Raw genomic sequence first — 24,200 nt, 5'->3', positions numbered from 1 at the left:
TTCGCAAAGTTTTACATTTGGAAGAGTAAGGTTGTTGTGAATCATAAACATCTTTTTCAGCTTTTTTCAGAATTTGTGCTGTACCTTAACTCAGTTAACGCCTGCAAAAATAAGAAGACAGGAAAGACTTTTTGTCAACAAAATAAGCATATATTTCAGTAGGAATAGTTAATGCTTTGGTTCTGAGTCTGAAATGGTTTCAGTGACAGTAAACGTCGACCAGCAGAGAGATCAGTAATAAACAGTGAAAGAACTGAGTGGATATTCAGTTCTGTAGAACAGCCAAATTCATGCAATGAGTGTTTAAAAAAACACTGTCACGCATCAACAAGTAATCCAGAAACAAGAAAAACCGTATTTATTACAACAGGAAACTCACACCTATAGAGAGCGAATAGACAGTTAATAATAATGACTTTAATTCGTGTTCCAGGCTATTTGCAGTGGTGAAGACACTGATTTTCTGCCTCTGTTTCTGTTTTCTGTTTTATTCATTGTGCTGTAATTTCCAATCAAACATTTCCCTGTTTTCAAGGAGTACACAAAGATTTATCCACTTCAGCGCCTTGCTCAGGCTACTGTATGAAATGTTTTCTGGTTAAATATTTGTGAATCCCCAAAAATTAGGATGATTTCGGGATGTACCTAGAATCTGTACACGTTTCAATGTGTGATATAAGAGTGGCCGGGAGGGGGCGGTGCTGGACCATCTGGTTGTTGTCTAAAACATTCGAAGAAGAAAGGAGCGGAAGCGGAAGTGTTTCCTAAAGCGAAGGAAACCCGCGAGAATCAAGCGGGTGTAAACAGAGAGACAGGCCGAGTCTCCTGCCGGGGAGGACACGGCTGGACACGGCTGGACACGGCTGGACACGGCTGGACACGGCTGGACACGGCTGGACGTGTGGTGGAGAAACAGGACGGATGAGTGAAGGTAGGAACGGACTTTAAAACAAGCTTTTGCGGATGAACCGACACTCATTTATTCTTGTGTTTATGAAATTCTTCTCGTTCTGTCTGTCCTGTTCTGTCCGTCAGTCTCTGGAACTCCCGGGACTCTGAGTCTAACGCCCTGTCTGTCCCTCTCCCTGCAGCGAACCCCCCCCCACACTGCTCCACCATGTCCATCAGTCCGGAACAGGAGGCGCTGATCGGCCGGGTGTTTGAGTCCTACCTGACGGAGCACCATCCCGGGGACCTCCTGCAGCTCGCCGCCGCTCCCGGGGAGGAGGACGCCCACCGGGCGGTGGTGGTGAACGCCATGACCCTGTTTGAGGCCAACATGGAGGTGACAGGGCTGTCTTCACATCCCGATGCCAGAGGGTTCAGTCAGACAGGAGCTGGGCTTCAGAAAGCTCCATTAGTCATGTGATCATGTCCCACAGCATTATGGGATGGATGGTCTTGATATAATCTGATCTCTTTATTCAGTCTTCATGTAAACAAACAATCTGATCTCTGCAGAACGTGATCCAAACAGCTCGCCTGCCTCAGATTTCTGCAGAAACGGATAGTAAAATAAAAGTGAGTGTGTGCAGAGAGTATCTGAACTCCCTCATAATGTCGAGCTCTCCGCTGGCTGCTCACAGGTTGGGGATTATTTCAACGCCTATCCTCACGAAGTCCTGGCGATATTTGATAAAGTGCTGCAGAGAAAAGCCCAGGAGCTGTCAGATGAAGCTTCTCAGAAGCAGGGTGAGGTGCAGAGGCTGAAACACACTCTTCATGCTCGCATTACAGGTCAGTCTCCGCTGGATCCGTGTAAAACGTTGATCTACGTTTTTCTATGCAGTTTTTCTTTTACAAGCTTGTTTTTTTCTATCAGAAATTCTTCTCATTTTATCATTTCATTTTTAGTTCTTTTGTTTATTTATTATTTGTATATATTTTTTGAAAGCTTCAACTCTTTTCCTCCATGTTTCTGTGTTTTTTGGCAGGTCTGCCTGTGTGTCCGGAGCTCACCAGAGTTACTGTACCCAGATCCAGAGACGTGGGACACTTCCTGTCTCTGACCGGGACCGTCATACGGACCAGCATTGCCAAGGTAAGGACTCCGGGGCGGATCTCTTGGTCTGAAGCGGCGCCGGCGCCGGACGGCAGACAGGCTGACGCCGCTTCCTGTCGCCCGGCAGGTTCTGGAGTCGGAGCGGGACTACATGTGCGCCAAGTGTCGCCACGTGTTCACGGTGCAGGCCGACTTCCACCAGCACTACTCCTTCGCCCCCCCGGCCGGCTGCCCTCACCCCGCCGGCTGCAGCTCGGCCAAGTTCAGCTGCCTGTCCAGCGGCTCGGAGCCGGCTCAGTGCCGGGACTACCAGGAGATCAAGATCCAGGAGCAGGTCGACACTGCACATTCAGCTTCCCTCATCAGTCTAGTCATAGAGAGGCTTGGAGGAAAACACACTGAATGTTTTGACTCTAAAATCTGTAAATCTGTTTGGTCCAGGAGAGTTTCAGCCTTTATTGTTCCTGTTTTAATGCTTGAATGTCAGTAAAAGGTGAACCGTTTGCGGCTGTATCGTGCGTCCCGGCGTTCTGAGCGCTGTGCTGCTGCTCTCAGGTCCAGAGGCTGAGTGTGGGCAGCATTCCCCGCTCGCTGGTCGTGGTTCTGGAGGACGACCTGGTGGATTCCTGTAAGTCCGGTGAGTTCTCCGAGGTCGGGCGGGGCCGCGACGGCTGCAGGCCGCTCTGAACCGAACCGTCCCCCCGTCTCCCAGGAGACGACGTGACGGTGTTCGGCGTGATGTGTCTGCGCTGGCGGCCGCTCCACGAAGGCGTGCCGTGCGACGTGGAGCTGGTCCTCAAGGCCAACAACATCGAGGTGAACAACCAGCAGGCCGCCGCCGCGCTGCTCGTCGGCGACATCCACAAGGACTTCGAGGAGTACTGGAGCGAGCACCGCCGCCGCCCCATGGCCGGTACCGGAACCGCTCTTCACCACACACACCGGACCTCGCCTCCGACCTCCGGAAGAACCGCTCTCTCTCCTCCTCTCTGTAGGAAGGAACAACATCCTGCTGAGCCTGTGCCCGCAGGTCTTTGGCATGTATGTGATCAAACTGGCGGTGGCCATGGTGCTGGCGGGCGGCGTGCAGAGGACCGACTCTTCTGGGACCAAGATCAGAGGTACCCGGTCAGAAAGGACCGTTTGTGTTGTGTTTACATCTGCATCATGCAGGAGTCTCTGTGTCGTCTTTCAGGAGAGTGCCACATGCTGCTGGTCGGGGACCCGGGGACAGGAAAGTCTCAGTTCCTCAAGTACGCAGCCAAGGTCATGCCTCGCTCCGTGCTCACCGCCGGGATCGGGTCAACCAGTGCAGGTCGGCCTTCGTTCCATATCGCCACTGTACCCAGGATCCTTAGCGCCGTCCTGACTGTGTGTGTGTGTGTGTGTGTGTGTGTGTTCTGCAGGGCTGACGGTGGCGGCGGTGAAGGACGGAGGCGAGTGGCACCTGGAGGCCGGCGCTCTGGTCCTGGCGGACGGCGGCCTGTGCTGCATCGACGAGTTCAGCAGCATCAAGGAGCAGGACCGGATCAGCATCCACGAGGCCATGGAGCAGCAGTCCATCAGCGTGGCCAAAGCCGGGTGAGACGCCGCCGCCGCCGCCGCCGCAGAGCGACCCGGTCCTGCTGCAGCTCTTTGAACCGCGGTGTGTTTCTTCCGGTGTGTGTCGCCTCCTGCAGGATGGTGTGTAAGCTGAACACCCGGACCTCCATCCTGGCTGCCACCAACCCCAAAGGCCAGTACAACAGCAGCGAGCCGCTGTCGGTCAACGTGGCTCTGGCCAGTCCTCTGCTCAGCCGCTTCGACCTGGTCCTGGTGCTGCTGGACACCAAGAACGCCGAGTGGGACCGGATCATCTCCTCCTTCATCCTGGAGGACCGAGGTGCAGAGACGCCCGGGTTCCGCCGCAGAGCGGCGCCGTGCGGCAGACCAGGCCGTCACAACGTCCCCCCCTCCCCCCGTGTCTCCCAGGACCCCCCGCCGAGGCGTCCGGCCTGTGGTCCATGGAGAAGATGAAGGCGTACTTCAGCCTGATCCGGGGCCTGCAGCCGCGGCTTTCTGAGGACGCCAACCGCATCCTGGCCCGCTACTACCAGCTGCAGCGGCAGAGCCACGGCCGCAACGCCGCCCGCACCACCGTGCGCATGCTGGAGAGCCTGAGCCGGCTGGCCGAGGGTGGGTGGAGGGGGCGGGGCTCCGGGGCTTCCTGGACTGTCAACGGTTCTGTGTGGAGGATGTCATGGAAACTGTGTGTGTGTGGGTGTGGGTGTGTGGGTGTGTGTCCCTCCAGCTCACGCCAGGCTCATGTTCAGAGAGACGGTCACTGTCGAGGACGCGGTGGTCGCCGTGTCTCTGATGGAGTGCTCCATGCAGGTGAGGGAAGCCACAGACTGATCCCTGCAGTGTGTGTGCGTGTGTGTGTGGTGTTTTCCCTCCTGAGCTGCGCTGGTGTGTGTTTCAGGGCGGGGGTCTGCTGGGCGACGTCAACGCCCTGCTGACGGCGTTCCCCGCCGACCCGGACCGGCAGTACCGGACTCAGTGTGAGCTGCTGCTGGGCGGCCTGGACCTGCCGCTGCTGCTCCGCCAGGAGACGCTCCGGCTGCAGCGGTGAGCGCAGCGCCGCCTGACCTCTGACCCCGGGTCTCTCACACACACACACACACACACCAAAAGAATGAAGTGATTCATCAGAAACCTTTATTATTTCTGTCCTCTTGTGATGGTTTTATTGATAATATACAGACTCTCAATTCTCCCAGTAGGTCTACTGTTGGGATGAGAAATGTAATTATCTTCACCTCCCACCCTCACGACAGAGCCTCACGACCCCCTGAGGGGGCCAGGGGCCCCAGGTTGGGAACCACTGATATAGGGCCTATTGATGACACAGAATGCAGAAAAAAAAAATAGCAAATAAGTAAAAACAAACACGTTTAAGGCTAAATGGTGGTTAAAATAAACACAGAGACAGAGTTGACTAAAACTTTCCTCCCGTCCCCCTCCCGTCCCCCTCCCGTCCCCCTCCCTCCAGGCTGCAGAGCGGCTCCTCGGAGGACTCCCCCGGTCCTCGGCTCTCTGACCAGATGGAGGACGAGGCTTCAGAGACGCTCGGTGAAGACCTCTCCAGTGACCTTTGCCCCGACCCCGTCCAGCCTGTCCCACGCCCCCCCCTCACGTCCACTCCGGCAGACCCCGACAGGAAGTCGCGGTCCGCTCCGTGTGAGGGTCCTCCAGAGGAGCCCTGTGGCGAGGGGGGACGGGGGCCGGGGACCAGGAGCCTCGGCTCGCTGCTCAGGGAGAAGGTGCAGACCGAACCCGCTGAGGATCTGCAGCACAAGCTGTCCAGCTTCATGTTCAGACCCAAGAAGATGACGAGAGCTCCAGACCTGGAGTCCGCCTGCAGACCCAGAGACACCCCGAAGACCTCTGACCCTCCACAGACGCTGTCCAGACCCAGAGACACCCCGAAGACCTCTGACCCTCCACAGACGCTGTCCAGACCCAGAGACACCCCGAAGACCTCTGACCCTCCACAGACGCTGTCCAGGCCCAGAGACAGGAGGACAGACAGCTTCACGCCGCAGGAGCCGGACGGAGCTTCTCTTTTTAGAGAGAAACCTGGAAGCAGGAGGAGGAGGAGAGACGAGGCAGCCGAACTCAGAACCAGGGCCGGGGAGACCGGCAGTCCTCCTGAACCCCCGGGTCCAGCCGGGATCCAGACCGGCAGTCCTCCTGGCCCCCCGGGTCCAGCCGGGATCCAGACCGGCAGTCCTCCTGGCCCCCCGGGTCCAGCCGGGATCCAGAGCGTCGGTGCGGCCGCTGTGGCCAAACTTTCCCGGTTCTCCTTCACCTCGTCTGAACCCAGACGGACGGACGGAGGGACGCCGGCGAGCCGCAGTCCGCTCAGAAAGAGGAGCCGCCGCAGTCCGGGACCGGAGGGCCGGCTGGACTCGCCTCCCGGCTCCGTCGGCGTGGGGAAGGGGGCGGGGCCGGGGCCGAAGCCTCCGTCACAGCCCGCTGCTGCTGCTCTGTTCTCAGGACTGCCGGGGCTGGACGCTGCCGCCGCCTGTCAGGACGTCTTCGACACTGACTGGGACCGAGAGCCTCTCTGAGGGACTCGCCCTCCACTCCGGGTCTGGACAGGAACCACGTGTTGAGCCTCAAAAAAGACGATAAAACAACCAAGCCATAATAAAGTGTGTGTTTTAGTTTTGCTGTCATGACGTCCTGAACTCCGGTTCCTGTGAAGCGCCGTGAGACCAGCGAACGTCTGGAGGCTTTCAGAAAGCTCCACACTTCCCCTCAGCAGAAATCAGACACAGAAATCCAGTTTCATGAAACATGTCAGCTTTATTCCTGACCGCTCTTCTGCTGAATGAAGACAAAATACAAATAGTTAAAAAAAACGAAAAAAAAAACCTTCAGCTTCTGACCTCCAGGACTTTCAGCTGGAATCAGTTTTTCTGGTTGTGATCCCTGATTACAGATGGGTCAAACACACACGCACACGCACACACACACCATGGTTTGTCTGAGGAGCTGGACCAGTTACTTTACAACACGAGAAGTACCAGCACATCCTGGGAATGATCTGGACTGAATTCCCAATAACCTGATATTTATTTTCCCAAAGAAGTAAACTCACAAACACAGCCTGCCTGGACTTTATAAACTTCTATATAATCTATAAAATCCCTCATATGGAGCACATTATTTGTTTTATTTTTAGAGCTCCACGTCCCATAGAAGTGAAATGAGGACAAAATGTCTGCAGGCTGCCTTTCTGAAGTGCCGCAGATGTAACTTCGATATGTTTTTTGCATTTTTAGGTTTGTAGCCTTCTTCCCTCTTTCTTTAGTTTTTCATTTCATGGATTTTGGATCTTTCTCCGGTCGACTTCAGCCTCTGTTCCTCTTCAGCTGCTGGGAGTTTCCTGATTGTTCAAATAGTTTTTGCTATACTGACACTTTTTTCTTCTTCTTTCACTGCTTTTTTTTTCTTCTTTGTTACACTTTTCCTGTTTCCTGTTTTCCCTGAGAAAAAAAAAATGACAGCTACACTAAGAAGCTGAGTTGTTTTTTTTCTTCTTTTTTGAGTAGTTTTAAGTGCTTTGTTCTTATTATTAACTATTCCATTTATCCTGGCTCTTCCAGCTGTTTTTGCTTTATCTGTTTTTATCCTGGAGATTCGTGGAATGAAAATGAGAAGAGAGCTTTTATTTCCGGATAATTTTCTGCAAAGCTTCTTGGAGCCGCTACAGAGGAGCTGAAGAGTCAGGGGTCAAGTCAATCAAGTGTTTTTTTTAAATTAGTAAATCATTTAAAGGTGCTGTAGGCAGGATTCGGCATCTCCGCCATCTTGCTTAGGGTTACCTAAGCAAGATGGCGATTTGACCCATCTAAGATGGCGATTTGAAACCCAGCACAGCCAATCCTGTCCTGTTTTCTCTGACATCACGCCCTTACGCAAGTTAAGCCCCTCCCACAAGAACGTGCGACGAACGCCCCTCGACCAATCACGGTTAGAGCCTCAGGGGCTCTTCTGGTTGGTCAAAGATACCTGGAGCTGTCGAGATTCCTTTTCAGCTCAGAACAGAGACAGATGGAAACGCTGCGCCCTCGCGGTGGTGCAATTATGCTACACTCCTAAAAGATTATCAATGGATACTCTAACATTTAATCCAAAGAAAACACAGAAAAATTAGCATTGACTAGCAAAATCCTGCCTACAGCACCTTTAACTCAATGAAACAGCAGAAATGGAAACGACTGTAATGAAGCGTGAGGCTGTGGCGCCCCCCGGTGTCTATGAGGCCTTCAGTCCCTCCATGGCGCTGACGGGGGCCAGCCTGAGCCCGTCCGGCCGGTCGGAGCGGCAGCAGCGGCTCTTGGAGACCATCAGGTGGAAGAGTTCGGCCACGCTGAGCAGCACGGAGAAGACGGCCACGGCCAGCATGAAGATGATGAAGATGTTCTTCTCCGTGGAGCGGCTGACGAAGCAGTCCACCGCGCTGCGGCAGGGGTACGTGGAGCAGGAGATCTTCTGGCGGATCAGGATGGAGTCGTAGATGTAGTACTGGCCCACGATGAAGGCCACCTCCAGCAGGATCTTGCAGACCAGCTGGACCACGTAGCTGACCAGCAGCGCGCCCTCCAGCCTCACCTTGCCGCGCTCGTCGGTGTAGCGCGGCGCCCTGGGGCCGGTCCCGCCCGCCTTCTGCTCCAGGCGCCTCCTCAGCTTGTTCTCGCGGCGGATGACCAGCAGCACGTGGCCCAGGTAGACCAGCGTGGGCGTGGACACGGTCAGGATCTGCAGGACCCAGTAGCGGGTGTGGGAGATGGGGAAGGACGAGTCGTAGCACATGTTCTTGCAGCCCACGCTCATGGTGTTGCAGTCCATGTTGCCGTGCTCGTCCCCCCAGATGTTGTCCACGCCGGCGGCCAGGATGAAGACTCTGAAGAGGAAGAGCACGAAGAGCCACACCTTCCCCACCACGGTGGAGTGAGACTGCACCTTGTCCAGCAGGTTGGACAGAAAGGACCACTCCCCCATGGCGACCGCCTGCAGGGGGCAGAGCACAGCAGTAGAATCAGGACAAGACCGCTCCTCAGGCCCAAGGGCACAAGGTCACAACACGACGCTGTGGCTCGTCTCAGGCTACGTGAGGAAGACCTGAACAGCTGGACTCTAAAGCACAGCTGGACTCATCCAGTCACAGCTGGACTCATCCAACCACAGCTGGACTCATCCAGTCACAGCTAGATTCATCCAACCACAGCTGGATTCATCCAACCACAGCTGGATTAATCCAGTATTCCTTCTTTCTAGTTTGTTAAATTAAACATGAACTCAGGTTGGTCTCAGACTAGCCCCAGTCTTCTCTCTCTCTCTCTCTCTCTCTCTCTCTCTCTCTCTCTCTCTCTCTCTCTCTCTCTCTCTCTCTCTCCCTCTCTCTCTCACAGTTCAGCATGATGTTGGATTGTTGGATAAAGCGCCCGATCAGCTGAACGGTCTGCGTTCTAGACTCCGTTCTGTCGCCCGACCCTTCAGTCGGAGCTCCTACTGGAGAGGAAACACCCTCAGCAGGGCGTAGCGGCCTGTAGCTCTGACCTGACTCCTCTGCTGGTCAAACTGTGGGAGCGTAAGTTTCTCTGAACCCACTTCACTGTTTGATTTGAATTTAGAATACATTCACCTGAAAACTCAACTTTTCAATGAGTTAAGAATCCATCTAAATAACTCTGTATCCATAGTCAATCAGTAGAAGTGTCACATCCCTGAACATGTCAGTGTTTGGGGATAAATGTAGAAAGTTAGCAGAGGAACGAGTTTTTTGCTCCTACCTCAGTAGCTCTCAGCCGGTTCCTGCACTGTGAGCCTCACTCTTTCATTTCCCTCTTATAAGTTGACAGTGCTGGCTCATCACAGCCTCCCAGACCCACGCTCCCCGCAGCGTGACGACAGGCGTGTTGAAATACTGATATAACTCACCAGTCGATCACTCACACACACTCACACACACACACCCTCGCTCATGCTCTGTCCGGACTCCAACACATGACCTTGCTGTGCGAACCACTGCATCACTACGTCAAAATAGAGTCAAAATCAGAAAAACAGAGCAGCTTTACTGTTTACGTACGTGAGGAGAGAGAGTGGTGCCCTGTGGGGCGGGGCCCAGTGGGCCTGGTGGGGGGTGGGCCCGGGGTCTGGGCCTTCCTCTGCCCCCGTCTGGACCGGTGCGTGGACCTCTGCTCTGGCTCTGATCTGGGCCCTGAGGGCCTCTCTGGTCTGCCTCTGCTCTTCTCAGAGGTCATATTTGAATGATCACTCTCACACTTGCATGATCACGCTGATCTTTAATCACTCTTCACGTTCTACCTGTGGACTCGGGCACCTGGTTTTCCTGTGTTGGGTTAGAATAACGGTGATCTGTAGTAGGCCTCTGGTGTAATTTGACTCCTGGATCCTCAGCTTCACCAACAAAAGTCCGTTTGATGCCCTCTGTCTTATTTTCATGCAGGTGCTGTAGCCAGTCGTCTGGAGTCTTGATATTAATTGAAGACCGTCAGATCTTATCTTATAACAGTACTTAAAATAAATAAAACAAATTAAAACGCATGTTAACAAGAGGAACTTGATACTTATAAGCTCCTCTTGGAAGAGCAAATCTGCCAGGTACATAACAGCAGCCAGACCTCCATTCTGCTGCTTCCTGCTGCACAGGACAGCTGAAAAAAAAATCACACAAAAAAGAAAAACAGAGTAACATTTTCCACCAAGAAACAGATCATCTGAGAGTTTTTTTCCTCTTTAGTAACAGTTGCAACAGCAAACCACTACAATTAAAACACTTAAAAATGTTCAATATATATGCAGTAAACGTATAATATGTTTAAATGCAGTAAATGTGTGATATGGAACAGAAGTGAGTTAAACACACACGCCGTCATCCTGCTGATGGAAGAGTTTTTTAATGAAGAAGGGCCGTCAGACTTTTTTATACACCTGATGGAAGTGAAGTATGAAGATGTTGTGTGGGTCGATGATCAAGGTGAGAACTGTTTTCATGAGAGGAGCATGTGGTTTGAAAACGTCCTGCCTTCAGATCAACATGGAGTCTGTAGTCAGAGGAGTTAAGGTTCCTGTTAAAATTTTTAAAATCATGAAATGCAGCTGGAGTGAAGCCTCTGATACTGGAGAACAGTGGCTCTTTCAGTGGAATGTTGTGAAAACTGATTGTTGACACCTCACCACATATATTTAGCAGCCAATGCAGAAACGTCTCCTCCAGTTCCTCTGAAAGCAGAACGCCGTTCTTACTTTTCTGGCAGTTCTCATGTCACGGCCACTGGGTGAAAGTATGAATGTGTGAAAGCGACTGATCACGTAGATCACGTAGTCTTCTTCTTTGCTCTTTCAGTTTTATCAGTTTTGAATCAAACACACAACCCTCAGAAACTGAGGGTCCCTCGGTTTCAGTATGAAACAAGTTTTGTTGCAGAACACTGGAATAAACTCCTGAATTAGAGATGCTGAGAGTCTCATGTTTCCAGACCTCCTGAATAAAGAAACGATGCTGAAGGTAGAACAGTTGAGTCGGAGTCGTGCAGCGTCGCCCTGCCGGCCCGTCTTCAGGGAGGACGGCTGTCACTGTGATTCAGCGTCGGTTCAGACAACCTGTGACTGCAGGTACGAGGAGGAGGACGGAGAGGTTTCGCTTATCTGGCAGGGAGCGTCTTCCCATCAGCCCTCACTGTTGAGCAACGATTACTGAGAAAGACTTTCTCTTTCTCTGTTTCTACACCACAGGACGGCTTTTCAGCAAGATCCACGGTACAGGAGGAGGAGGAACTGTGTCATTTAAAACTGGAAACTGTAATTTTCAGTATGTTCATGAACTTTTTCACCTTGTTTCATGTTTTTTTATTTCTATTGTTACGTCCGTCTGGTTAAAAACACTTCTTTTCCCTGTAGTTCAGTAGCGCACACATTTTTCTTTCCAGGTGGATGTTCTGTTCATTTTTGAAAGAAAATGTTGATTTTATCCTCAATTTATGTTGTTCATAAAATCGAGGACCACCTGATCTACATCCTTCAGTATCAGGAAGCCATTTTTTTAATGATATTAAACCTAAAAAAAGAGTTTGAAAGAAGATATTTAGTAATCTGACTTTTCAGAGTAGCTTAAATGTAGCTGCTGAGGAGGATAAACAGGAGTGTGTGTTCCAGCAGCCGCTCAGTTCTCATGGATGAACACACACATCTGAACCTTTCAGGTGTTCTCATGAAGGTTCAGTGTTTGGAAAGGTGTCCCGTCCTCCCTTCTGGAGCCATGTCTCTGGTTTGTCTGCTTCAGGACAGAAGCCGTGGGTCCATCTGATCAGCAGAGGGAAGAAGACTCAGCCTCACATGGAGGACCGGCAGGGTGCGTCCATGGAGTCCCTTCACTCCTCCACCAGCGACTCCCTTTACAGGAACAAAGGGTTGTGAAACTGCAGCTCGGAGGGAGAAGGAGAAGTTGTGATTGGCAGGCGGACGTGTGGACGAGCGTGTCGTCTCTCGGCTCAGCTGCATTTAAGACGCCGGCTCGCGGCGGCCTCCCTGCTCTCTGCTCAGCGGCTCAGGTAGGCACACCTCCTGCCCTCTCATCAATACACCGGCTCCTTTTCTTCTTTATTTCAGTCTTTCTGGAAGACGAACTCAACACAGCAGCAGGTTTCACACGCTGGAACTTTGAGGAAGCTGTTAGGACAACGGCAGTGTTCTGTCTTCATCGTTAATGTGTTTCCACAGCCGTCGTTTTAAGGCTTCAGTAACAGTTTAATATCTTGATTTCAATATTCTGTCTTTATGATACTCTATCAGAGCTCAAACACACTATTCCAGTTTGACAAGACTTTATGAAAAAAAATAATATTCATTGCTCATTGCTTGTTTTTAGTGTGTATCATGTCACGAGAGGAGAATTTCCCTAAATAACCAAGGGAGTTGAAGAAAACCTTTGATTTGTGAAGACAGATGAAAATCACAGCCGTAACTGAAGAAAAACCTGATTCAGCTGTAGGAAGTGAGCAGAGGAGGACTTCAGCACATCAGCAGGACGTCACTTCTTCTTCTCTCTGCTGTGGCCCTGATCAGGTGACCTTTGGACCAGTTGATGATCCTCAGGGGGGGGTCAGTCCAGGCTTCTGATTCCTTCTGATTCTTCCTGATTTCTACTGATTCTTTCTGATTCTTCCTGATTTCTACTGATTCTTTCTGATTCTTCCTGATTTCTACTGATTCTTTCTGATTCTTCCTGATTCCTCCTGATTGCTCCTGATTCTTCCTGATTCCTTCTGATTCTTCCCGATTCTTCCTGATTCTTCCCGATTCTTCCTGATCCCTCCTGCTCAGAGGAGGTCTGGTCTCTGTAGTGGACCTGTAGAACACATTATGTTGAGGAACAGTACAATGGACAGACCCCTAGATTCAGTCTTAATTAAACTGAAGGGAGCAGAGAGGACAAAAAGACAGATTGTTTGGAGAGATTCAAACCCTGATCCACAGACCCAGAGATCCCCAGATCCACATTCGAGCATCTTCTGGGACTTTACCAAAACTTTAAATATTCTCTCTGTAACCGCTCATCTTCTGGGACCAAAGATTTACGTGTTCTTTCATGTACTGCAGGTTCTGAGGAGATGTGTTAAGTGTGTGTTGTATTTTGTGCACCCTATATTTATGTTCAGCTGAAGTTCTCTCTTTCTGGACTCCCTCTCCATCAGGACTCTCAGGTTCCCCTGCCTTCGCCTGGCTTCAGACCCTGACGTCCAGCCATGGGCGACTGGTCCTACCTGTCCTCGCTCTTAGACAAGGTGCAGTCCCACTCCACGGTGGTGGGGAAGATCTGGATGAGCGTGCTCTTCGTCTTCAGGATCTTCGTCCTGGGAGCCGCCGCAGACAAAGTGTGGGCCGACGAGGTGTCCGAGTTCTACTGCGACTCCAAGGAGCCCGGCTGCGCGCACGCCTGCTACAACTGGAAGTTCCCCATCTCCTTCGTCCACTACTGGGTCCTGCAGATCATCTTCGTGTCGACGCCCACGCTGGTGTACCTGGGCCACGCCGTGCACGTCATCCACCGCGAGAAACGCACGCTGGAGCTGATGAGCGACGGAGGTCTTCCCAGGAAGCCCAAGTACACGGACGACAGGGGGAAGGTGAGGATCCGAGGCGTCCTCTTCTGCACCTACCTCACCCAGCTGGTCTTCACCATCCTGCTGGAGGTGGGCTTCTGCGCGGGCCAGTACTTCGTCTTCGGCTCCTTCTTCGTGACGCCGTTCTTCCGCTGCGAGGTGTCCCCCTGCGCCGACTTCAGCGGCGCCCAGTGTTCGGTGTCGCGGCCCACGGAGAAGAGCATCTTCATCGTCTTCATGCTGGTGGTGTCGGGCATCTCGGTGCTCCTGAACATCCTGGAGATCCTCTACCTGCTCTGCAGCAGGAGGAGGGACTCCAGGAAAAAGGCCCGGGCGCAGCAGTACAGCCTCAACGGGCAGCAGGACCAGGTCTTCAGAGGGTGGAGGGGCAGCGACTTCCCCATGGAGGCTCTGACGGCGCAGCTGCAGCAGCAGCAGCAACAGCAGTTTGACTCCATCAGCAAAGAGAAGGACACCTGAGGGCCGGACCCAGCTGTCTGGACTCACAAAGTTCACTTCTATAGCTGCAGAATGTTAAATAAAATCATTTGCAATGTGCTTCCTGAGTTTAAGAAAGGAGAAAAGATGAGGCAGGAGATCATCAGAGCTCCACAGTGACGGCGAAAAGTCAAAACATGCATTTAGAATCTTGTAAAATAGGATACATGGAGGGAATGTCACCAGGACGCACTGTAGAAAACGCTGATGGTTCACTCTTTGTGAACATTCTTCACAATTAAGTTTAGACTCCTTTTAAAAAGTGTGTGGCTTTTTCTGTTAACAGCAGGTGGAAACTGGAATCCATCATTAACCCAACTGACTCTGGAATAAACATTTCTGGATTAGACGCTCATAAATACTTCTTGTCTTTTCTTAAGACTTTATTCTGTAGATCAATCTAGACTGATTGATTCAATTCAGACTGCGAGCGTCAGGTGATCACCGCCTCCAGTCCTCAGGTTAATCCTCTAAAGCCTGTTTTCTCGTGACTGTCAGCTGCATCTACACACACACACACACACACACACACACACACACACACACACACACACACACACACACACATTATCTCCTTCGCCCAAACCAAGAGAGAGAGAGCAGACGCTGCAGCTTCACCGCACACACACCGCTGCTATGAGTCAGCTCCGCCACCAGGTGGCGCTGTCTGCTGCAGGAGGAGAGCCGAGGCGTCCTCAGGAGAGTCCCAGACCACATGTTGACGCTTCAGGAGTCTGAATGAAGGAAGGAGAGCAGGAATACAACCGATTAATCATGATAATTTGAGCTGAATTCATTTCACAATAAAATAAAATGAACTTTCAAACATGTTAATAATAATAACATTAATAATAATAACTTTGTTCTGTGTGTGCAGCCTTCACTGTCCTGGTTCTTATGGTTTCAGAGTGTGTGTGAATCCTGTGTGTGAGGTGAGGAGCTGACTGTAGCTGTGAGTGTGAGTGTGTGTGTGTGTGTCCTGTGATACCCTGCTCACCTGTCCAGGTGAACCTGCCTCTACTGCCAGAGGGATCAGATCAGGCCCTGGAGGAGGATGAGGGATGGATGAGTGGATGGATGAGTGGATGGATGAACGCTTCTGTGTCTGAAAAAGAGCGAGATTTTCATTTTTACTGTTTTTTTTCTTTCTGGTCACATGGCAGCGTCCCGCATAAAGAAATTAAAGAAATTATGTAAAAACGTTTTATTTTTGAAGGAGAATCACGGAGCATATATATCAGGGACGGAGGAAACAAAATAAATCGAAAAAAAAGTCGCCAGGAAGAAGAAGAAAAAGTTTCAGAACTTTTCGGAAAAAGTCAAAAACTTGACAAAAAGTTTTAAAAGTTTTTTTTTTCTCATTACTTTTAGACGCGCTTGTGTGTGTGTGTGTGTGTGTGTGTGTGTGTGTGTGTGTGTGTCTGTGTGTGTGTGCAGCACTGGGGCTCCTCCTGACGTAGGGATCAGGTGACTGAAGTTCTTTATAAGGGAACTTTGACAGTTTTCCTCCTCACTGCTCCCCTCGCTGCTCCGCTCTCGGATCTGCGGTCCGGTCCGGTCCGGAGCGCCTGACCTCCTCCTCCTCCTGCTCCTCCTCCTCCTCCTCCTCCTCTTCCTCCTGCGTGTCGGTAACTTTCCAGGTAAGTGGACTGAGTCTCACTGCGCTCCGTTAGGATCAGAGGAGAAAAAAAAGAAAACTTTTGAACAGAGTTAAAGTTGGTGTGAGTTCAGTGTTAAAAGTTGAGTTCAGTGCTGGACTGAGTTTTCTGCAGGATGCTGATCAGTGCTGATGTCCCCCTGTCCCCCTGTCCCCTGTGGCAGTGTGTTTGTCCCGCTCTCAGGACTGTCAGGATGAGTGCAGATCTGCTGAGGACTCATTGTTTTCAGCTCCATTGTTCTGCTTTGTCTTCTGCGTCTCCGTCTCCAGCGGACTCACTCATGTAGAAAGCGGCGGGACTCTGTCCGTCTGTCCTCAGACAAAAGCCTCAGTTTGAAGTAGCTCACCAGCTCCTTCTGTACATTTTGGAGACAGAAGATTTAATCTGCGTTAAGTGAGAGCACATGCAGTTAGATTAAAGCCAGGAATAAGTAGTAAAGCGTGACCCTCGCTGTCCTCGGCCTCAGCTCATGTGTGAAGCCTTTTATTTCACCCAAAGAAACATTCTGACAACCAACTCTGTGAACTCCGTCTGGGACGTTCGGTCTGTTTCACAGATCTTACCTTTATAAGTGTTTAACTCTGAGTGATTTGTTTCATAAAACAACAAGAGAATCCAAACTTTTTGCTTCTGGATTATTCTAGTTTTACTTTTTTTTTTTTATGAGTATAATTGGCCTTTTTCTTGTTTGGTCTCCATTGCTGGCCTATTTTTAACATTTTCTTGTGTTCTGCACGTCACTGCTGTAATTCTGCGTGTCTGCAGTGAATAAAAAATTCTAATCTAATCTCAGAGCTGAAGTTGGAAAAGGACCCTGTTATGTGGATCTTTTGCTCGGTCCAGCTTCAGACCAGCGTGGATCTGACCTGCAGGAGGAGTGACCGAGTCTGGATCGGGTTTCCAGTCCCGGTCATGGAGCAGGCTCCTGCCGGTTCTTCTCCTCCAGAGAGTCGCTGGACCGATCTCTAACAACACCAACCCCAGGAGCCCAGTCCAGACCTGATGGGACCGTAGCTGCTCAGGATCCAGTGTTCACAGGGACCAGTGGGGCTCAGATGGATCCAGAGGGATCAGTGATGGATCAGCGGTGATCGATCAGCCTCCATGTCCAGTCTGAGTGTTTTAGAGGGAACAGTTTGAAGCTCCGTCCACACGTGGAGGAGGGAGAGTTTAGCAGGGTCTGAGAGTCTGAGCTGCAGGAAGTGAGGCCATGGAGCAGTGACACACACACACACACACACACACACACACACACACACACACACACACACGCGATGTACACAACATAAACATTGACATTCACTAATGCGCCGTACAAATTGATATACCATATACACTCATAACCCCCCCCCCCCCGTCCCTCCTGACCCCTGACCCCTGACCCCGCTCTGTCCCCTCATGTGATTGGTCACATGCTCTCCCCTGGACCCTGGGCAGCTGGACTCGACTCTTTCCTGTGGACACAGAGGATCGAGTCGTTGCTGAACGACTCCAGGCATGCCGAGAGCTTTGAAGGACTTTAAGTGCCGACAGTGACTCGCCGTCCTCGGTTTGTCCTCCTTCAGAGGGACTCAGTCAGGGAGACTCGTGCTGGGGCGAGTCGGTCAGTTGAGTCGTGAAGCAGCAGTTTGTCCTCAGTGACTCCGAGCAGCTTTCAGACTCGATTCCACATGAGCTGCTGGTCACATTTAGTTGATTAACTGAAGAAACATCTGACTCTGCTTCCAACGCAAATGTTGTTTTATCACAGTAACAAAGCTGAAAGTAAAAAGTTTGGTATTTTAACCCCTGAACTGAATGGGAGTGGAGCGGTGAGCCGCTCGGTGGGTCTCGGCTGTGTCTGCGTTGGGTCTCAGCTCTGCCTCTCTGTTCTGTCCTCAGCCTTCATCCCCGAGGATGGGTGACTGGAGCGCGTTGGGACGGCTGCTGGACAAGGTCCAGGCCTACTCCACGGCCGGGGGCAAGGTCTGGCTGTCCGTCCTCTTCATCTTCAGGATCCTGGTGCTGGGCACGGCCGTGGAGTCGGCCTGGGGGGACGAGCAGTCCGCCTTCAAGTGCAACACCCAGCAGCCGGGTTGCGAGAACGTCTGCTACGACAAGTCCTTCCCCATCTCCCACGTCCGCTTCTGGGTCCTTCAGATCATCTTCGTGTCGACGCCCACGCTCCTGTACCTGGCCCACGTCTTCTACCTGAACAGGAAGGAGCAGAAGCTGAACAGGAAGGAGGAAGAGCTGAAGGCCGTGCAGAACGACGGCGGCGACGTCGACATCCCGCTGAAGAAGATCGAGATGAAGAAGCTGAAGTACGGCATCGACGAGCACGGCAAGGTGAAGATGAAGGGCGCCCTGCTCAGAACCTACATCGTCAGCATCTTCTTCAAGTCCCTGTTCGAGGTGGGCTTCCTGGTCATCCAGTGGTACATGTACGGCTTCAGCCTGTCGGCGGTCTACACCTGCGAGCGGTCGCCGTGTCCGCACAGGGTGGACTGCTTCCTGTCGCGGCCCACGGAGAAGACGGTGTTCATCATCTTCATGCTGGTGGTGTCCCTGGTGTCCCTCCTGCTCAACGTCATCGAGCTCTTCTACGTCTTCTTCAAGAGGATCAAGGATCGCGTGAAGGGCAAGCAGCAGCCCACCCTCTACTCCAGCGGCGGCACGTTGAGTCCTCCGCCCAAGGAGCTGTCCACCACCAAGTACGCCTACTACAACGGCTGCTCGTCCCCCACGGCGCCGCTCTCGCCCATGTCCCCGCCGGGCTACAAGCTGGCCACGGGCGAGCGGGGCACCGGCTCCTGCCGCAACTACAACCGGCAGGCCAACGAGCAGAATTGGGCCAACTACTCCACCGAGCAGAACCGGCTGGGCCAGAACGGCGGCGGGAGCACTATCTCAAACTCCCACGCGCAGGCGTTCGACTTCCCCGACGACACCCACGAGCACAAGAAGCTGTCGTCGACGGCGGGGCACGAGCTGCAGCCCCTGGCGCTGATGGAGGCGCGGCCGTGCAGCCGGGCCAGCAGCCGCATGAGCAGCCGGGCCCGGCCCGACGACCTGGACGTGTAGACCCGGGCCGACGGGACCGGGGACCGGCGCCCGGCGGCGGCGGCGGGCGGGAAACACTTGATCACATAGGTTCCTTGGAGAGGCGGGTCTTACCTCAGTCTCCAGTCTAGAGACTCTTAGCCAGTCAGAGACATTCAAGCCGTTACTCTGCCAGAGGTACACTCACCTTCCCCCCGACCCCTCCCATAGTGGCATTAACCATGTTTTCAGAGACGAGCGCCGCCACGGGAGCAGGGCCGGGCGGCCCGGGCCGGCTGACTCACTTCAATGTGCCTTGACTAGATCTCTGTCGTCGTAGCTCCTCCTCTTTTAGCGTGTGAGGGCGTGGCCACGGCTCGGCGCCTGTCACTGTGTCTCCTGGTCACTAACGCCAGATTTAAACCACCCTGCCGGGAAAACTCTCACGGCCACTCGTCCTCGTTCGCGCCCCGCTCCTCGATTCGGCCCGTCGGTACAGCTCCGCCTGTCCACGTTTGATCCCCGTTGCCCCGACTTGGACTCCAGAGGCTTGTCCGAGTTCCTGCTGTCTCTGCCGACCACGGCGGCGGAACACGCCACGCGCCGCCATGCTGTCCAGTATTGTAATGAATTGAAACACTGAAGCATTGTCACCTTTTTGTCGCCAGAAGAGTTTCACTCTGTCCTCTTGGTGTTTTTATTGATTTGAGCTCTTCTGATGTCCTTCCTGTCGTCTCCATGATTAATCATTTGAAATGTGGTCTGTTGTCAGTAAGACTCAGCAGAACAGGAGCAGTGATGGAAACACCCTTCAGTCCGTTGTTGCCATAATGATCAGTTTTCAGTCGATCAAATCATTTATTCCTCTAATTGACGTGCGCGGAGAGGACCGATGTGTTTTCATGGACGCTTCTCTGTAGGAAAAGTGTTTCTGTCTTCCAAATTGTGAGCGTTTAAAAAAAAAAAAAAAACGAAAAAGGCAAGCCATGTCAGATGTTGTGGAGTTCTGTTGAACTTGCGATGATTCTCGTGACGATCAGATTGCACTCTCCGGGGAGAAGTGTCCATCGGCGCTCCGCCTGGGTTCAACACTCCTGCAGCAGGCTGCTCCTGCTGCGTTTCAGGTCAAAAATGATCCTTTTGAAATATGGTAAAACAAAGTAACCGCCCGATGTAACAGTTCCAGCCTACCGAGTATCAGAATCTCCCATTCGGACCAAAGTCAGCCTCTGAATCAGGCCCGCCGTGGGGTCGTCCTCTGGTTGTGTTGTGGAGTAACTACACTGTAAAGTCTGTTTAAAAGTATAATGTAGTAGAAAGAAAGGACTTCTGACTTCTTTAGTGAGATTTGAATTAAAATAAAAGGGATTTTTTTTGACTCGGAAAAGAAGGAGACACTTTTATAGCCCAAAGTGTAGAAAAATTAATGAAAATCCAATAACCTGCCACCCTAACCCGTGGTTGTAGAGGTCAGATAGATGAATAATCGTTAAAGATGTAGATATGCATTGTTTATTAGATGATGTTAGATGAGCAACAGACAGTGTGTGTGTGTGTGAGTAGGTGTGTATTTTTAGCAGCTTTAGCGTGTTGAAGGTGGACAGGGTCAGCTGGTGTTGCTCCCCACAGGGAAACGCACCAGCAGGGCGAAGGTTTCTACATGTTCTCCACTCGTGACGTGTTCAGCTCCCCTCCAGGAGAACTCATGATCCCCAACAGCTTAATGCACTGCGCCATACTTTCATAGATTTACATTCTGCATGTGAGCGCCGCTCCGTCGCCTTCAGCAAAACTTTCACTCATTCGGTCTGAAACTCACTCGGAAGGCTGCAGGTTCGTGTTTATGATGGCCTGATATTTGCAGGACGTCCACCACTAAGAGGGAGAATTGACTACTAAAGAAAAAAACATCACCAACCCACAAACTGTATATTTATTGACGGTATAAAAAAAAACAACAAGAAAAAGCAACAAGTTCTTTCTTCTGTACATGTGTCAGTCACCATGGGCTGTTGTTTCCTGATAAACTTTGAATTTGTGTGGTCTTCAGGGTTTCTCCGCCGCTCAGAAGACGTCTCTCATCTGCTTGTGTGTGGCTTCCATAAAGAAAGGCTTTATTCTGCTGTTAGTCCACGCTTTTCCCTGAGTGATAGAGAGAGAGAGAGAGAGAGAGAGAGAGAGAGAGAGAGAGTAGAACGACCACCTGAGGTCTTTGAGTGGAAGATTTCTCATTCTGTAGCTGTCGTTTTGTCTTAATGTAACCGCTGCTGCTTGACAAATAGATATTTAGTACTGTAAATCAAGCTAACTGTGTCACAAAGAAATGTGAGTTTGTAGAAGACTGCTAATAGATCTGGACTAATATTTAGTCACTTTTATTAATTGTATGCCAATGTAGCTCCACAACTACCAAACACTAGGAGAAATCTCAATTTTTGACTTCTTTTTTTTTCCTTTCGTTGTATTTCTTTTTTCTTTTTTCTTTTTTTTAAGTGTCAAAGGTTCATCATTTGTGTGTGGTACTTACAGACAGTATGTCATGGATGTTTCCAGCTACAAAGACATTTGCACTGAGATCTCGTTGAGGTGTAATGCGATGCACACAGTAAGTGGTAAGAGTTGATAGACATGTTACTAATTTATTTTATAACACAGAAATGGCGACAGTGCATTATACCAGACATCAGGCCGCTGCTCTGTGAGGGTGACAGCGGTCCAGAGAGGTTCTCGTCCATCAGAGAGCTCCACTGTCGTGCAGTGTAAAGTGCATGATAGCGGAATAAAAAACACATTCATTGTATCTGTGAAAAAAAAAATATTTTAATCAATAAAAATGTTCCTTTCTTAGTCACTGATTGATTTGCCTTTTTTGAAGTGATTGAAAGTGTTCATTGCATGGAACGCGTGAACTCACAGCTCAACAGACCTGAGGAAGGGTCTGGAATCTCACCGCATTAAAACAGTTGAAATCTTATAAAACTCAGGTTATTCAGTGTCAGCGGGTAATTATAAACCCGAGCGTAGTAAAATCACTTGTGGGGTTCCTCAAGGCTCCGTCTTCGGCCCTCTTTTATTCAACATCTGGCTCAGATCGTGATCATTACAGCATAGAGGAGACACACAGCTGGATATATCAGTGTCAGTGAACGAGCTCAGCCTCTCCTACCTGCTGAGTCGCTGCAGGAATGAAACTAACGAGTGGAAGAGTCAGAAAGTTTTTAAAACCAAACCCAGAGGAAACAGATCTGAGCTCATCTTGACTCCAGGTCACTCAGGACATCAAATCAAGCAGAGATCTGGGAGTAATCATGGACTCACAGCGGAAACCCAACAACTACCTTAAGACAATAACAAAATCAATCAAACTATAATCGCAAAAATGTTGCATGAATTAAAAGATTCTGAGCAAAGGACTTTCAGAGAAACTTTATTTTCTGCTCACTGGATCATTGTAGCGACGTGTTTCCAGGGCTCAGACTCTGCAGCTCATCTAGAATGTTCTCCAACACAAAAAAAATCCACTCCAGAATCGGACTCCTGTTCTAAACAGCTTGGAATCATTTCAGATTGACTAGCAGAACATGAACCATCCAGAGCTCTGAGGCCCTCAGGAAGAGCTACTAAATCAGGGATCTTCATCTCCGGTCCTGCAGGGCTGGTGTCCTGCATGTTTCAGCATCTCCCAGCTGCGGCACACCTGACTGCATTGAGGGCTCGGCACTTGGCTGTTTTACAACCATGATGAAGACATCAGCATCAGACTGAGGTGTGCTGAAGCAGGGAGAGAGTTAAAGCACGCAGGACTCCGGCCCTCGAGGCCCAGAGTTGATGATCCCTGCACTAAACGTTTTCAGTCAGTAGAAACACAGTGAAACAGCTTTCATCTGTGAAGCAAACATCCTGCTGACACACTACTTCCTTAAAATCAAACACCGTTTTTCATTGAGGCTTTTGAAAAATAAAACAAGACTTATTTTATTACCTTTATTTTAATAGAAGCTTTAAGTATTCTTCTTTATCATGTCATTCTTAATCGCCTCATTTGATGCATTCTCTTTTCTTCTCTTGTAAAACTCTGAATTGTTTTGTGTCTGAATGGTTCTAGAGGAATAAACTTACATTGTTCATAGTTTGCAGATTTTTGTCTTTTCCTTTTTCGAATTCATCTTCATTCCCCTGTATTATTTTGTTATTCATTTGATTGTATAATTTAGATATAATTCTCTTTTGCATTTATATTCACATTTTATTAGTGGTGTACTAATAATGGTAATAAAAATAAATTAAAGATTATTATTTAAAAATTAAATATTAATAATAATTATTATTATTATTGTTATTATTATTAAATTACAGAACTGCATTAGGGGTGTGGTGCGACAAGATCCCGTGCCACGAGATCTCGCGAGATTAAATCATGACGACATTTCTCGTTTAAAGCTGTCTCGCGGGGCAACACTGTGAGCACACTTTGAACAGAGCGGACCGGACGGGAAAACGGCCAAAATGCGGTAAAAATACAGTTTTTAAGTTCGTCTTCCCAGCGTCCTGCAGAAGCTCTGGATGTTTATCGGTTTAATAAAGCCTCATCTTCCTGTGTTGTGTTTGTTTACGGAGCAGCGGAGTGTGGAGCTCTGTGTCTTCTTCTCTGGTGTTCCTCTGTGGCAGAGCTACTGAGTTACAGCGCCCCCTAAAGGCCTGGCGGATGAACTACATAGTTTTGAGTTGTTTTAAAGTACTGTGGATTAAGCCCGAAATTATTCATATTCCAATAAAATCTAGGATTAGGAAAAAAAATAATAAAAATAAATAAATTAAATTAAAATAAAATAAAATGAAATGAAATGAAATGAAATGAAATGAAATGAAATGAAATAAAATAAAATAAAACAAAATAAAATAAAATAAAATAAAATAAAATAAATCTGGGATCAAATTAACTTTTTTTTTCAACCAAAAAGTTTTTCTCTATTTATCAGAAATGATACAGGCATTTTCCAAAAGTTAACAAGACAGTGTACAAGAAGCACCATTGTGGGGGGAAAAAAATCTGCTATTGTTTACATTTGAACAAAACATGGTATTTCCAGAATTATTCACACCTTTATCAATAATTTTATTAATAATTACAAATCTTCATTAGCTATTACAGCAATCAAACTCTTCTTTTAATTACTGAGCAGTTTTTTGCATGTCCAATTTTCTGCAATGAGCTCCAACTCTTTGGTTTTAAACATGGCCTTCATTTAGTCCTCACAGGATGTCCCTCTAAAGAGACATCTGTCTCCAGGGACACTGCCACTAGGATCATTATACCTGCGCACAAAATGCACCTGTATTGTT

At 50.0% G+C, this 24,200-nt stretch overlaps 4 protein-coding genes across 7 annotated transcripts; 3 read left to right on the top strand and 1 right to left on the bottom strand.

Moving 5' to 3' along the window:
- The first annotated feature begins 785 nt into the window (after positions 1-785).
- Positions 786-7,150, top strand: mcm9 (minichromosome maintenance 9 homologous recombination repair factor). Of its 2 annotated transcripts, XM_030109599.1 has the most exons (17): positions 786-835; positions 866-931; positions 1,092-1,285; positions 1,587-1,737; positions 1,935-2,041; positions 2,130-2,336; positions 2,558-2,639; positions 2,715-2,915; positions 2,998-3,123; positions 3,198-3,317; positions 3,409-3,583; positions 3,682-3,884; positions 3,974-4,177; positions 4,293-4,375; positions 4,464-4,609; positions 5,034-5,766; positions 5,806-7,150. In XM_030109599.1, the coding sequence occupies exons 2-17, from the start codon at positions 922-924 to the stop codon at positions 6,112-6,114; spliced, it is 3,051 nt and encodes a 1,016-aa protein (XP_029965459.1). In that variant the 5' UTR covers positions 786-835; positions 866-921; the 3' UTR covers positions 6,115-7,150. The 2 variants fall into 2 exon arrangements, with proteins under 2 accessions (XP_029965459.1, XP_029965458.1); XM_030109598.1 differs by having other exon boundaries at positions 5,034-7,150.
- Positions 7,151-7,649: 499 nt separating this feature from the next.
- Positions 7,650-9,449, bottom strand: LOC115401431 (gap junction Cx32.2 protein-like). Its single transcript, XM_030109607.1, has 2 exons — positions 9,346-9,449; positions 7,650-8,563 (listed from the first exon to the last, which is right to left on the bottom strand). Exon 2 carries the CDS (start codon positions 8,552-8,554, stop codon positions 7,808-7,810), a length of 747 nt encoding a protein of 248 aa, XP_029965467.1. The 5' UTR covers positions 8,555-8,563; positions 9,346-9,449; the 3' UTR covers positions 7,650-7,807.
- A 2,570-nt stretch (positions 9,450-12,019) lies between these two features.
- On the top strand, positions 12,020-14,528 carry LOC115401430 (gap junction Cx32.2 protein-like). 2 transcript variants are annotated; one of them, XM_030109606.1, is made up of 3 exons: positions 12,113-12,129; positions 12,520-12,643; positions 13,273-14,528. In XM_030109606.1, the coding sequence occupies exon 3, from the start codon at positions 13,324-13,326 to the stop codon at positions 14,158-14,160; it is 837 nt and encodes a 278-aa protein (XP_029965466.1). In that variant the 5' UTR covers positions 12,113-12,129; positions 12,520-12,643; positions 13,273-13,323; the 3' UTR covers positions 14,161-14,528. The 2 variants fall into 2 exon arrangements, with proteins under 2 accessions (XP_029965465.1, XP_029965466.1); XM_030109605.1 differs by lacking the exon at positions 12,520-12,643 and having other exon boundaries at positions 12,020-12,129.
- Positions 14,529-15,704: 1,176 nt separating this feature from the next.
- On the top strand, positions 15,705-21,466 carry gja1b (gap junction protein alpha 1b). Of its 2 annotated transcripts, XR_003932954.1 has the most exons (3): positions 15,705-15,818; positions 17,718-20,690; positions 20,722-21,466. XR_003932954.1 is itself a non-coding variant. In XM_030109604.1 (2 exons), exon 2 carries the CDS (start codon positions 17,733-17,735, stop codon positions 18,897-18,899), a length of 1,167 nt encoding a protein of 388 aa, XP_029965464.1. In that variant the 5' UTR covers positions 15,705-15,818; positions 17,718-17,732; the 3' UTR covers positions 18,900-21,466. The 2 variants fall into 2 exon arrangements, 1 of the variants encoding a protein (XP_029965464.1); XM_030109604.1 differs by having other exon boundaries at positions 17,718-21,466.
- The last annotated feature ends 2,734 nt before the right edge of the window (positions 21,467-24,200 follow it).

This window comes from Salarias fasciatus, chromosome 15 (assembly GCF_902148845.1).
Source record: "Salarias fasciatus chromosome 15, fSalaFa1.1, whole genome shotgun sequence".
NCBI classification, from domain to species: Eukaryota; Metazoa; Chordata; class Actinopteri; order Blenniiformes; family Blenniidae; genus Salarias; species Salarias fasciatus.
Note: the sequence above shows the minus strand (reverse complement) of the source record. Positions and strands in the feature narration are given on the sequence as shown.